Below are 15,384 nucleotides of genomic sequence, written 5' to 3'. Positions count from 1 at the left end.
AACCAACTGAGCCACCCAGACACCCCTAGTTTTGGTTCACAAACATGTTTACTGAATTTCATACCAGGTACTAGAGAAAAGTTTTGTAAGTGCTTCAGAAAATCTAAATCTCAGTGAATTTTGGTTTGATTTATGGTGAGTCTTCTGATCTCCCCAAAATTCTGTTATAACTTTGTTTTAGAGACATAAAGTATTTGTTTATGAAGTTGACATTGTTTTTCTCTCATGTTGCCAACTAAATTATTAATATTTCTGAACAACTATAATATCCACATATCTGTCACATAAGTTATAGAACTTCAAGGATGTGTTTGTCATTCATTTTTATTTCCATTTTGTTTTAAATTTAGTAATCAATTTAACAAAAACATTTCCTCCTCCTTACCAGAATTACCTTACTCTTCTGGATGATGAGGATCATAGATTGGAATATTTGAAAATCCAGGATGAGCAGCATCTGGTAATTGAAGGTACAAGATGGAAGCATGCATCTATATTAGATTTTAGGGAAAGAATTTAAGGTTTAGTTACTCAATAATTCATTTTATAATTTTTCTAACTATTATAGTAAAGAAAAACTATTAAGGTCTTATGTAATCCTACATACTATCAAGATTGCTTTAAAAGAAAAATATGTCTACATTCATTGGCTGGCAATGGATGGAAATGGTGGGTAGAAACAAGTGAATTCGGTTATAAATTTACAAAATTTCTTAGAAATTTCAAGCTGCCTTTTTTGAGTTTGAGTAAGAAAACTAACTTTCTGGCACAGTTAGTGGCACAGGCTTTCATTAGTCATCAACACTGGTCACTCACCAACAGAGCTTACTTGTATATTCACATATCCATTTACATAGTGGCATGCATGTGTCATTGAAAATTTAAAATGTATCTTTTCCCATCAAGATTTTTGGAAACATTGCTAGCTGCCTTTGTATTAAAATAGAGTTTTACTCTAACAGTTGTCACAATTTAAGAAGGAATTGTGATAATTCTAATGCATTGAGTTTAAGAGCTTTAATTACATTTATCGATACTTGAGTATAATTTTAATCCAGGCAGGTAATTGAGGGAATAGCTTACTAATGAATTCTAATTAAGTGACTGTAAAGTCCCCAATATAGAGTTGGAATAGTTTTAGAATCAATTACAAAATTAACCCCTTCTTTTTCAGTTTCTGGTTTATTTAGAAATAAACTCTTTTCAAAAAAAAAAAAAAGAAGCAATTAAATGGATATAGATAAGAAATTAACACATTTTCTGTCTTTCCAGTTCGCAACAAAGATATGAGTTGGCCTGAGGAAATGTCCTTTATAGCAAACAGTAGTAAAATAGATAGACACAAGGGTAAGTCTCTGATGTATTATTTTTAAAGAGATGATCTTAAAAGTCGTCGTCTTCTTCTTCTTCTTCCTCTTCTTCTTCCTCTGCTTATGCTCCTCCTCCTCCTCCTTTTTTTTTTTTTTTTAATTTTCTTATCTATTGAAGTGTTAACAACTTTTGGCCCTCTAGTTCAAAAGTGAACTAGTTCCCCTTTTACTTTACTTTTTCCTGAAGCATCACATTTTTTATAACCTCACAATTAAATAATTTATATCTTTTTAAAGACCCGATACTAGGAGAGAATTGTTTGAATTCTAAAAAACTATCATAGCAGGGGTGCCTGGGTGGCTTAGTCAGTTAAGCATCCAACTTCAGCTCAGATCATGATCTCACAGTCCATGAGTTTGAGCCCCGCGTCAGGCTCTGTGCTGACAGCTCAGAGCCTGGGGCCTGCTTCGGATTCTGTGTCTCCCTCTCTCTCTGCCCCTGCCCTGCTCATGTTCTGTCTCTCTCTGTCTCAAAAATAAATAAAAACATTTAAAAAAATTTAAAAAAAAACTATCATAGCAGTTAAAGAGAATCATTGCTACTTTTAGATCACAAATGAACTTGGATTATCATGATTGCCAGTGACATCCCATGAAAAACCTTCTCTACTTTTAGCATTCCAAGACTGGATAAAGAAGTATTAGCTCCATTTAGCCAGCTGAAAGAATTTTAAAAATCTTTGCATCAAATACAAGTAACTGTTTGGTCTGTGACATCTTACTATAGCTAAGCTTCTTTCTCATATTGTTTGTTCCAGTTCCCACAGAAAAAGGAGCCACAGGTCTGAGTAACCTGGGAAACACATGCTTCATGAACTCAAGCATCCAGTGTGTTAGTAACACACAGCCACTGACACAGTATTTTATCTCAGGGAGACATCTTTATGAACTCAACAGGTAATAATATTTCCTGATTCATTGCTCTCTCTTTATAATTTTGATATGAACCCAAAAGTCTTATTTGCCCTAGTTAGTATGAAATGAGGGGAAAGACATACTTGTTTAAAAAAGATATTTTGATGTGAGAAAATAGATGCTAGGCATTTCTGTGATTGTGATTTATGAGAATCTTTCGCAAAAATTCTCCTCTTTAAACTTCTAGGACAAATCCCATTGGTATGAAGGGGCATATGGCTAAGTGCTATGGGGATTTAGTACAGGAACTTTGGAGTGGAACTCAGAAGAATGTCGCCCCATTAAAGCTTCGGGTAAGCAGATTAAAATAATATAAAAGTATTTAAGTCCTAAGCAGTTGTTTAAGTAATTCTTTTTCTCCACATGCTTTTTACGTTTAGCTTTTTTAGTTCTAGTTTAACTAATGTTTTTTAGATGCTTCACTAGACATAGATGTCAAATACTTTTACTTGTTCAGATGTATGCAAAATACTGGGAAACAAAGTCACAGTCTAAATTTGGAATGTCATTCAGTTTACTAATTTATCAGGTATCTTACTTGTATGTATAGTAAATCTTCCATTGTTAGTCCTTTACTATTAACAGTATTATAACTGCAAGATATACCTCTGAGTCTAGTTAATGATACTTCATATATTTTTGACATTACTAAAGTAATTAATTCTATCTGTAGAATTTAAAAAAACTGAAAGAATGTAATTACTGAAATTCATGGATACAAATTTTGCATTAATATCATATGTAGTAAAGTTAGGGTTATTTTTTATCTTTATTTAAAAACAATACAAAAACTTTTTAGTTTAAAATTAATAATCATAATAGCTAAAAATTTGACTACTTAACCACTTCCAGGCACTATTCTTTTTTTTTCAATATATGAAGTTTATTGTCAAATTGGTTTCCATACAACACCCAGTGCTCATCCCAAAAGGTGCCCTCCTCAATACCCATCACCCACCCTCCCCTCCCTCCCACCCCCCATCAACCCTCCGTTTGTTCTCAGTTTTTAAGAGTCTCTTATGCTTTGGCTCTCTTCTACTCTAACCTCTCTCTTTTTTTTTTCCCTTCCCCTCCCCCGTGGGTTTCTTTAAGTTTCTCAGGATCCACATAAGAGTGAACACATATGGTATCTGTCTTTCTCTGTATGGCTTATTTCACTTAGCATCACACTCTCCAGTTCTATCCATGTTGCTACAAAGGGCCATATTTCATTCTTTCTCATTGCCACATAGCACTCCATTGTGTATATAAACCACAATTTCTTTATCCATTCATCAGTTGATGGACATTTAGGCTCTTTCCATAATTTGGCTGTTGTTGAGAGTGCTGCTATAAACATTGGGGTACAAGTGCCCCATGCATCAGTACTCCTGTATCCCTTGGGTAAATTCCTAGCAGTGCTATTGCTGGGTCATAGGGTAGGTCTATTTTTAATTTTTTGAGGAACCTCCACACTGTTTTCCAGAGTGGCTGCACCAGTTTGCATTCCCACCAACAGTGCAAGAGGGTTCCTATTTCTCCACATCCTCGCCAGCATCTAGAGTCTCCTGATTTGTTCATTTTGGCCACTCTGACTGGCGTGAGGTGATATCTGAGTGTGGTTTTGATTTGTATTTCCCTGATGAGGAGCGATGTTGAGCATCTTTTCATGTTCCAGGCACTATTCTAATGATATTTTGTTTGTATTAACTCCTTTAATCTTCTAAATAGTCCTGTAATATAAAGCAATATTATTATCTTCATTTTATGGCTCAGGAAACTAAGGCTCAGAGCAGTTAAATAGTTTGCCCAAGATTACAAGATAGTAAGTCCTCAGAGTTAAACATGAGGCTATTCTGCCTCTAGTAATAAAAGGTTATAAGGCTAGATAGGTTAACTGTAAAAGAAAACTGTAACAGGAATTTTTCAATGAAACCAAATGCTATTTTAATATTTCTGTCTTGGGGTGTCAGGGTGGCTCAGTCAGTTAAGTGTCAAACTCTTGATTTCGGCTCAGGTCATGATCTCACAGTTTCGGGAGTTCAAGCCCCTTATCGGGTTCTGTGCTGACAGTGTGGAGCCTATTAGGGATTATTTCTCTCTCTCCCTTTCTCTCTCTCCCCCTCTCCTGCTCACACTGTCTCTTTCTCAAAATAAAAACCTTAAAAAAAAATATATATATATATATATATGTCTTTACTTGTCTTAAATAATGTCTGTGTTCCTAAAGAACTTTTTGCTTATATGATACTGAACTGGGACACAGAATTAGCCAAAAATACTTTTTTGTTTTTCTTCCCCTTTTTTTTTTTTTTTTGTCATTTGAAATTAAGACACGAGAGATTTCATGATTATTCCAAATATATTTGCTGAAATGGAGGCAGACTAAATACTCTATCTTCTTATAATGCCTCTGATTGAATTATGGGGCATGTTCATTGCAAATTTTATGGGGTAGCAAATAATGAGTTTGATTCTGTTATATTTATAGTGGACCATAGCAAAATATGCTCCCAGGTTTAATGGGTTCCAGCAACAAGACTCCCAAGAACTTCTGGCTTTTCTCTTGGATGGTCTCCATGAAGATCTTAACCGAGTCCATGAGAAGCCCTATGTGGAACTGAAGGACAGTGATGGCCGACCAGACTGGGAAGTAGCTGCAGAGGTTTGTCGGTTTTGAGTTTCTAATGTAAGCAATAGATAAAATGTTCTGGCCACAGATGTGTGTTGTACAAGTTGAATGCTAACTAAACTATTCTGTGACAAAATTTTACTGTGGAAGTAAAAGAATTTATATTTCTCTGCTTGATTCTTGTTCAGTAATGCCAAAACAAGGCATCTTTAATGAAAAATTTTACATGTTGCCTTTTTACATTGTAAACTTATGGGAAAGGATGCAGGACTTATTCAGTAATACTTCAGGAGTCCCCATAATTGCTAAAATGATGTGTACAATGATGAATATGTATGTTTTATCTGCTCTTTAATGGAGAAAGAACTTTAATTCTCATCATTGTTACCATGGTAAGAACAAAAAAATGGGATTTTCCATCTGAATTTAATATCATTTAGGTTGAACAGAAAGAATCACATTCTAATCAAGAACTGGTTTTCTCTCCTCAGTAGGCCAGTACATTTTAAATTACATATTTGATTTGTAAATTTGCAGGCAGAAAGTTTCTATATCTTAAATGAAGATTAAGGATTATGTTCTTTTTTTTTATTGGAGTATAGTTGACATAATGTTACATTAGTTTCAGAGGGTTATATTCTTGGCATTTAAACCTAAAATATTTAACCAATTTATTTGAATTTATGTAGAAATAATTATTTTTTGAATTTTGAAAAAAGAAAGCTCTCTGATCTTTTTCCTTGCTAGGCATGGGACAACCATCTGAGAAGGAATAGATCGATTGTTGTGGATTTGTTCCATGGGCAGCTGAGGTCCCAAGTCAGATGCAAAACGTGTGGGCATATAAGTGTCCGATTTGACCCTTTCAATTTTTTGTCTTTGCCATTACCAATGGATAGTTATATGCACTTAGAAATAACAGGTAGGTCACAAAGTTCTGAAAATCTACTTAACTTCAATGTCTTCTACATTGATCAGGTAGCCTGAATTTGAATTTCTAAGTATAGTCATTTCTTTATAATGCATTCTCATAGGGGCACCTAGGTGGCTTAGTCAGTTAAGTGTCTGACTTTGGCTCAGGATGATCTCATGGCTCATGGGTTCGAGCCCCATGTCAAGGTCTGTACTGACATCTCAAAGCCTGGAGCCTGCTTTGGATTCTGTATCTCCCTCTCTCTGGCTCCCCCCCCCCAGATAAACAAACATTATAATGTATTATCATAAAAATTGGTCAGCATGTTATAATCCAACAGTGCAATTTCAGGCAGGAACTCCAGACCCTGGAACATGGGACCACGCCTTGTGCCCATTGATACCTCTGTTAGTTTCAAACATGACAGAAACTCTTTAAAATCTTACAAAACCATTCACACTTCTATATCAGATGAACATCAAAAAATAATGATTTCACTCAGTATCATCCCTGATGATACAACCATTTCTTGTAGTTTACATGTAAAATAAAAATTCTAGACTGAAACGTTTGCTGTTTCCAAGACACACACACACACACACACACACACACACACACACACACACAGTAGAGCTTTCAGTGAAATGTGCATTATATGCATTATACCTAAAAGATGTTTTTTCTTTACTAGTTATTAAGCTGGATGGTACTACCCCTGTACGATATGGACTACGACTGAATATGGATGAAAAGTACACAGGTTTAAAAAAACAGCTGAGCGATCTCTGTGGACTTAAATCAGAACAGATCCTTCTTGCAGAAGTACATGGGTCCAACATAAAGGTAATATTGATTATTCTTTCTAGGATACCCTTGATTCCATCCTTTAAAGATCACAGTTTTCTCAATTAATTATTAAATGACTGAAGGGGATATCCAAACACAACAAAGAATGAACAAAATTTAACAGTTTCCTATCCCTGAAACTTTAAAAAGGGTATCTACCAGCATAAAGAAGTAATAATGATAGTGGCATTAAAAAAAAATTTTTTTTAAACATTTTTATTCGTTTTTGAGAGACAGAGACAAGAGAGTAAGCAGGGAAGGGGCAGAAAGAGAGGTAGACACAGAATCCAAAGCAGGCTCCAGGGAGCTGTCTGCACAGAGCCTGATGCGGGGCTCAAACCCATGACCATGAAATCATGACCTGAGCTGAAGATGGACACTTAACTTAACCAACTGAGCCACCCAGGTACCCTGATAGTGGCATTTTAAAAGAAGGGCAATATAAGCCTAGCGCTATCTGTATGGAGTAATCTAGCTACATCACTACAGTATAGATTTCCCCCAGTGACTACTGCTGCTACACTTTACAGGTTTTTGTATTACCACTCTTACTAGAATTCTTCCTTGGTTAAAGTATTTTACATATTTATAAATGTATGCTTTTACGATTTATTATGAATATATATACCTGGCCTTTCAACACACTAAGATGTTAGAGAGCAAAGACAAATTGACATAAATCACTTCTTCGTGCATACCAGCTGGAGAAGCAAGCAATTTAATAAATACATTGCCTGGAACTAATATTACGCTATATATGTATTAACTAGCTAGGATTTAAGTAAAAGCTTGAAACAAAAATAAATAAAAATTAAAATTAATAAAATAATAATATATTGCCTACCCTCAATTGAACTCCTACCATTGATATTATTCATATTCATCTTTGGGCTTTCTGAACAAACTCCCAACTGATGTTTTCTCATGTGTAATGCAAAGGTAAGATCGCTCTGAGGTTTGGGATTTAGATGCTTGAAATGAAGGACAAAACTTAAGCCATCAGTTATTCAAAACAACTTCTTTCCTATGGAATGGGATAACATGTTTTGTCAGTGAGGTTAGTTTTCAGTCAGTTTATCAAGCTTTCATCTTTTAGCTGTTTGAGAAAAGTTATTCAGTCATTTTGTTTGTTTTATTCGTGAAACCATCTAAGACGTTTGTTTCAAATGATTTTCCATTTTATATGAAACATTTCCTCCTTCTCATCCTCTTTTTCTGTAGAATTTCCCTCAAGACAACCAAAAAGTGAGACTCTCAGTGAGTGGATTTTTGTGTGCATTTGAAATTCCCATTCCTGGATCTCCAATTTCAGCTTCTAGTCCAACACAGACAGGTAAGATAGAACTAGTTATTCTCGTTATTTCGGCTTTAAATATTGGCCTAAGGGTTTATATTTATTTGGGCTAAGGATATTCAGGCAAAAGAATTTTGGAGACTGATGGAAACCTTGGTGATCATTTGGCTCAGATTCCTCATTTTTTAGATGAGGAACCTAAAATTCAGGCAATGTAAGTGACAAGCAGATGCTTATTTAAGTCTACCACTGGAATTCAGATCTCTTAATTCTTTTATCTGATACTAACATGGCAACAAATGGTGTGAGAGATATATAATATACTATCAGAGAATAAAACAATAAACATGACAAAAAGAATCTATTTAAGTGGGGGTAGGAAATAACAAAAAAAGAATGTTTAATATGCATGTGGTTTGATATGGTTACCAATTAAATCTTTTTGACCATTAACATTGTTGGTCTATTCTTCATACTGCTTATAATTAGGTTTATTTCCTGACTATAAAGGGCCTCATAGAGAATGAGGCTCCTTTTGTTGGCACTTAGTAGAGTATTGATAGTGGGTTGATGGATGATTTAATACTGCTTTTTTGTTTAAATAATCACTGTTCAATAGAACTGTCTGCAATGATGGAAATTTTCTGTAATCTTTTCCATCCAATAAAATATTCACAAGTCATATGGACTGTTGAGACTAAGAGAAATACATTTTTAATATAATTTAAATTTAAAAGGCATCTTTCATCATTTGTAACAAATATATCACTTTGGTTGGGGGGGTGTTGCTAATGGGGAAGGCTTTGCATTTTTGGGGACAAATGCGAAATCTGTACTTTCCTCTTTATCTAAAACTAATCTAAAAATATTTTTTAAAAACTAAAATGAAAAAAAAAAAAGGAACATCTAGCTAGACCCTGTTGTTTTCAACTGAACATTTTTAGGGCAATAGAGAAATGAATTCATAGAGAGGGAAAAGAAAACAAGTGGCAGAACTATTTGTATGTTCAAACTATTTGTAAGAACAAAAAAATGGGATTTTCCATCTGAATTTAATATCATTTAGGCTGAACAGGTATGATGCTGATAAAGATTCTTACAAAAATTTTACTTCTACTTTTCAGAAAACTAAAAGAAAACCAACTTTTTTTTTTTTTTTACTTATACTTCCAAGCAGTTACTTCCAGCAGTTATTCTTGCTTTGTCATTTCATCTTAAGTGTGAGTTATAGAAGTAAAATCTGAAATTAAAATCTTCCAGTCAGTCCAGAATTATTATTTGAACTATGATTTCTCCCTGTCCTTTGCTAAAAGAGACTCTACTACAGTGGTCTTGGTCCCCACATTATTTGAGAAAAGAGCAAAGATGAAAACACCACAAGCTTATGATGCTGTACTTATCTATGAATTTGTAGATTTCTCCTCTTCCCCATCTACAAATGGAATGTTGACCCTAACAACCAATGGAGACTTGCCCCGACCAATGTTTATACCCAATGGAATGCCAAACACTGTTGTGCCATGTGGAACTGAGAAGAACTTCACAAATGGAATGGTGAATGGTCATATGCCATCTCTTCCTGACAATTCCTTTACAGGCTACATCATTGCAGTCCACCGAAAAATGGTTAGTTTAAATTAGGCAACTTACTGCTCATCTTAACCAATGTCATTTGTGAAACATAGCCACTTTCTGTCTTTGAAGCCTCTTCATTGTGTTCACTTTCAGGGTGTTATTGTAAGTGATCAGAGCCAGGATTTAGTATCACACATGCTGGCCATTGTATGAAATACCATTCCTCAGTGGCATCTGGGTGGCTCAGTCGTTTAAGTGTCTGACTCAGCTCAGGTCATGATCTCACAATTTGTGGGTTCAAGCCTGTGTCAGCTCTGTGCTGATGGCTCAGAGCCTGGAGCCTGCTTTAGATTCTGTGTCTCCCTCTCTCTCTGCTCCTCCCCCACTTGTTCTCTCTCTCTCTCTCTCTCTCTCTCTCTCTCACACACACACACACACACACACACACACACACACACACACACACAAAATGAATAAACATTTTTTAAAAATTTGAAGTGTCATTCCTCACTCATATTAAGCAGCAACAGGATGGCTGCTACATCCAAATACTACTCCCTTTTTAAAAGTTTGTGTCTCCCATATTTTCATGTAGGCATGTACATCTTCTCTGCCATGTAAGCATGGATGTATTTGGAGGTTGGTTGGTTGGTTGGTTTTTTTGGAGAGAAACAGGAACGTTCTTGGGTAAAAACAAGTTGTTTCCTAGACTGCTGTAACAAATTAGCACAAATTTCATGGCTTAAAACAACAGAAATTTATTCTTTCATAGTTCTATAGGTATCTCAAGACATCTGAAATCACCAGGGCTGTGCTCCCTCCAAAGGCTTTAGGGGAGAATCCGTCCTTGCCTCTTCCAACTTCCATAGGCATTTCTTATCTCATAACTCCAATCTCTGCCTCCATCTTTACATGATCTTCTGCTTCTCCCTCTGCTGTTCACTAGTGAGATTTACTGATAGCACTTGTCATTAGATTTAAGTACCTAGAAATAAACTGCAACAGATACACAAGGTATCTATATGGAAAGCAATAAAAATATTGATAAAAATTAAAGAAGACTCAAATATTTGAGGGAAATAGACCATGTTCATGGATTAGAAGACCAGATATTTCAAAGATCTGAGTTCTTCACAAACTCATCTACAGATTCAGTGCACAATCCCAATATAAATGTGTATGTATGCTTGTGTATGTAAACTTGATAAGCTGATGCTAAAATGTGGAAGCAGAGGGGCACCTGGCTAGCTCATTCAGTAGAGTATGGGACTCTTGATCTTGAGGTCATAAGTTCAAGCCCTATGTTGGGCACAGAGCTTACTTAAAAAGTAAAAAAATTATTCTCTCTCTCTGCCCCTCCTGTGCTCTATCAAAATAAAGAAACTTAAACAAACGGGGGGCGGGGGCACTGGGTGGCTTAGTTGGTTAAGCATCTGACTCTTGGTTTCGGCTCAGGTCATGATCTCATGGTTCGTGAGTTCGAGCCCTGCATCGGGCTCTGTGCTGACAGCACGGAGCCTGCCTGGGATTCTCTTTTTCCTTCTCTCTCTGCCCCTCCTCTGCTCTCTCTGTCTCTCAAACTAAATTAAAAAAATTTTTTTTAATAAAAAAAAGTAAAAAAAATTTAAAATTAAAAAAAAATGTGGAAATACAAAGCACTGGAATAACCAAGACACTCTTGAAGAAGAGTAAAGCATGACGAATTGAGCTACAAGATATTACAATTATTTTATAACACTTAAGTACTTAAGACATTGTGATATTGGTATGAGAAAAGACAAGTAGTTAACAGTGGTTTAGAATAGAGAACCCAGAGACAGATTCACAAATGTATGAACATTTGAGTTATAACAAAGATAGCATTGCAGAGCAGTGAGAGAAAGACAATTTTCTTGGTAAATGGTGCTGAGATAATTGAATAGCCATATGAAACTTGACACCTACCTCTTACCACATAATGTTCAATTCCAGGTGGACTACAGAACTAAATATGAAAGCAAAACAATAAAACAGCTCCTAGAAGATAATAGGTGAATACATTCATGACCTTGATGTAGGAAAAGACTACTTAAATAGGACACAAAAAGAACTAACCATAAAGGAAAAGATTAATAAATTGGACATCATTAAAATTAAGAACTTTAGTTCCATCAAAAGATGCCATTGCATAGAAAGGCAAGCCTTGGAGTCAAAGATGTCTGCCACTCCTATAACCACAAAAAGACTCAATCTAGAAAATATAAAGAACTCATATAAATCATTAAAAAACAATTCAGGGCGCTGGGTAGCTCAGTCAGTTCGGTATCTGACTCTTGATTTTGGCTCAGGTCATGATCCCAGGGTTGTGGGATTGAGCCCCACAGTTGAGCCTCAGCTCTGTGCTGAGTGTGAGCCTGCTAAAGATTCTCTCTCCTTCTGCCCCTCTCCCCTGCTTATTCTGTCTCTCCCTTTCTCAAATAAAAAATTTTTTTGAATAAAAAATGGTTAATTTTTTTTTTTAATTTTTTTTTTCAACGTTTATTTATTTTTGGGACAGAGAGAGACAGAGCATGAACGGGGGAGGGGCAGAGAGAGAGGGAGACACAGAATCGGAAACAGGCTCCAGGCTCTGAGCCATCAGCCCAGAGCCCGACGTGGGGCTCGAACTCACGGACCGCGAGATCGTGACCTGGCTGAAGTCGGACGCTCAACCGACTGCGCCACCTAGGCGCCCCAAAAATGGTTAATTTTAAATAAGCACTTCACAGAAAGGATATACAAATAGCCAGTAACCATATGAAAAAGTGATCAGCCAGACTACTAACCAGGGAAATACAAATTAAAGCTCCATTAGCATATCACCGCACACCCACCAGAGCAGCTTAAACCGATTAACAGTGATGATGAGGATATTTGAGCAACAGGAACTCTCATACACTGCTAATAAGAGTATAAGTTAATACAGCTCTTTTGGAAAGTAGTTTTCTAGTTAAAGGTAAGCAATTCTCCTTTTTAAGCATCTACCAAACAGACGTGTGTATCAGGAGATATGTACAAGAATATTCATTCAGCAGCATTAGCATTAGCAGCATTATCTGTAATCGCCCAAAGCTGAAAACAAAAAATAAAAACATTAAATGTCCATTAGTAGTAGAAAAAGGATAAGGAAGTTGAGACATTCATATGATAGAATATTCTACAGCAATGAAAATGAATTTAGAGTTGTACCCAACATAAATGAATTTCATAAACCTAATGTGGAAAAGAAGCCAGACACAAAAGAAATATAAAATATATGATTCTTTTTATAAATAAAAACTTTAAAAACAGGGAAAATGAAATTTACTGTTTTTATGCATAGCCTATGAAACTATAAAGAAAAAGCAAGGAAGTGATTACCATAAAATTAGAAAAACTGAACTTTTGAAGGAAGGAAGAAATTGTGATTGGGAGGAAGCAGAGGGAGGCTTTTGGAGTGCTAGCTGTATTCTGTCTTTGACTAGTGGTTATACAGCTATTTGCTTTGTGATAATTCTTTAAAATGTACTTGTCTACCCTTTTGAATTAATAACTCATGACTTAAAGTGAGCACCTGACAACGTAGATGACATTCTGTGGGCCACGTTCTAGACAGGATTGTATGGGATTATATGAGTGGATAGAGAATTAAGGCATCCATTTGTACTTGGTATTCGCTTTAAGTACAGCTCCAACTACTCCCATCAGCATTTCCATATGTCTCTCTCTCTCTCTTTTTTTTAACCAAGTATTATCAGATCATAAATTAAGAATTCTCATGTACTTTTTAAAAAGTCTTGGAAAACCACTCTCTTGAATTTTCATGAATATGTTTTATAGAGCACTTGGTAAGTGCTAAAGCATTATATACAGTTTTTTGTAATTATTAGACCATAAAGCCACATTGTCAACTCTTAATTTTCACCTTTTAACCAGTTATCGATTTCCAATTTCTTTCATGATCTAGACAGGTGCTTTAGGAATACCTAAAATTGATTTTACCATCTGTCTGTCTCAAGTCAAGTCCCTTTTCCTATTATTTCTGTGAAAGGCAACACCATTCTTCCATGCTAAAAGCTAAAGGCTGAGAGTATCCTTAGATTTTTTTTCTCCCCTTTTCTTCTAAAACCCTATATTCAGTATATCACTATGCCCTTTAATTTCTTCTACTTTTTTTTTTAAAACAATGTATTTTTTGAGAGAAAGAGAGAGCACGAGTGGTGGAGTGGCAGAGAGAGAGGAGAAGGGAGGATCCTAAGTGGGCTCTGTGCTGACAGCAGAGCCTGATGTGGGGACTTGAACTCACAAACCATGAGATCATGACCTGAGCTGAAGTCATACAGTCAACAAGCTGAGCCATCCAGGCAACCCTTAATTTCTTTTCTTTTTTTTTTTTTTTAAGTTTATTTATTCTTTCATTTTTGAGAGAAAGAGCACAAGTTGGGGAGGGGCAGAGTGGAAGGGAGACACAGAATCCGAAGCAGGCTCCAGGCTCTGAGCTGTCAGTACAGAGCCCAATGTGGGGCTTGAACTCAACGAACTGTGAGATCATGACCTGAGCCGAAATCGGATGCTTAACCAACTGAGCCACCCAGGGGCCCCATCCCCTTAATATCTTATTTTAAAATACTACTTGAATTTACCATTTCTTCATTTTTATTGCCACCTTCTTTCAGACCTTTCTGATCTCATGATTGAATTACTTTGAAAGTAGTTTATTTTTTGTCTCCTCCTTTCTGCAAGGTAAAAGATGAATAAGAATGAGACAAGGCAACCTAGGCAAGAATATTCAGAAAATAGAGAAATGGGAAAACGGTATTGATGTGACAAATAAAGGAAAAGTCAATTTAAAGGAAAAAAGAAAGAAAGAAGTGGTTTACATGGATCAGAGAAATCAAAAGAGTGAAAATTGAAGTTTTGCAATATAACCGAGTAAAGAAATGGAACAAAACTCCTTTGAACAGTTGGGCCAAATGAGTTTTTCCAGCTGGGAGGAAAAGTTGTTAGGAGAGAGCAAAAGGAGGATTCCTGGTATAGGAAAGCTGGGAGTGTTATTCCCATGAGGAACTGAGTAGTATCTCCCAGTGGTACTGGGAGAAGTTACCTTCAAGAGGATGAAAATTTTTTGTGGGTTTAGAAAAGAGCTACACTGAGGAATGAAGAGGTCATTGCTTTGATGATCTCATTTATTTAGTAAAATAAGTCATCTGCTGAGAGAGTGGAAGAACAGTAGAAGTTTAAGGAGAGAAGAATTAACCTATATTTTTAGATTTTTGTTTTATTGGTTGTTTGTTTTTTTTAGAGAGAAAGTCTGCACACAGGGGTGGGGGGCAGAAGGAGAGGGAGAGAGAGAATCTTAAACAGGCTCCACATCCAGCACAGAGCCTGATGCAGGGCTTGATCTCATGACCACAAGATCACGACCTGAGCTGAAATCAAGAGTAAGATGATCAACTGATTGAGCTACCCATGTGCCCCTGTTTTTAGGTTTTTGAAAAATAGTTATTCTGAATTCTGTCCACGTATCAACTGTGAGTCTTACAAGAACATCAGCACATGAAATACAGTCTTAGAATCATGTATTTAGCTAAGCTTAAATGAATAATGCAAGGGGTGCCTGGCTAGCTCAGTTGGTAGAGCATGCAACTCTTGATCTCATGGTTGTAAGTTTGAGCCCCATGTTGGGTGTAGAGATTACTTAAAAATAAGATCTTTAAAAAAAAAAAAGGGTTTAATTTAAAAAATGAATAATGGCAAGAGAAAATGCTTGAGAATCTGAAATAGAAGTCTTTAAGAAACTAGCTAACCTTTGGTGAGTTTGTAAGTTGTTGATTTAGCTTCTCTAACTACTACACAAAGACCA

At 35.9% G+C, this 15,384-nt stretch overlaps 1 protein-coding gene across 2 annotated transcripts in view; it reads left to right on the top strand.

Annotated features, from left to right (window-relative positions):
- USP32 (ubiquitin specific peptidase 32) overlaps nt 1–15,384 on the top strand; it is a 246,595-nt gene that overhangs the window by 207,958 nt on the left and 23,253 nt on the right. For both annotated transcript variants that reach the window (XM_040496917.1, XM_040496916.1), the window contains exons 18-26: nt 389–470; nt 1,273–1,347; nt 2,129–2,267; nt 2,473–2,578; nt 4,756–4,929; nt 5,644–5,818; nt 6,501–6,652; nt 7,877–7,988; nt 9,364–9,575. In XM_040496917.1, coding sequence (XP_040352851.1) covers nt 389–470; nt 1,273–1,347; nt 2,129–2,267; nt 2,473–2,578; nt 4,756–4,929; nt 5,644–5,818; nt 6,501–6,652; nt 7,877–7,988; nt 9,364–9,575 — 1,227 coding nt within the window. The remainder of the gene's footprint in view (nt 1–388; nt 471–1,272; nt 1,348–2,128; nt 2,268–2,472; nt 2,579–4,755; nt 4,930–5,643; nt 5,819–6,500; nt 6,653–7,876; nt 7,989–9,363; nt 9,576–15,384) is intronic.

The sequence above is a fragment of the Herpailurus yagouaroundi genome, unplaced genomic scaffold (genome assembly GCF_014898765.1).
Source record: "Herpailurus yagouaroundi ecotype Mexico unplaced genomic scaffold, PumYag 189, whole genome shotgun sequence".
NCBI lineage: Eukaryota > Metazoa > Chordata > Mammalia > Carnivora > Felidae > Herpailurus > Herpailurus yagouaroundi.
This window is presented reverse-complemented; position numbering and strand designations above follow the sequence as displayed.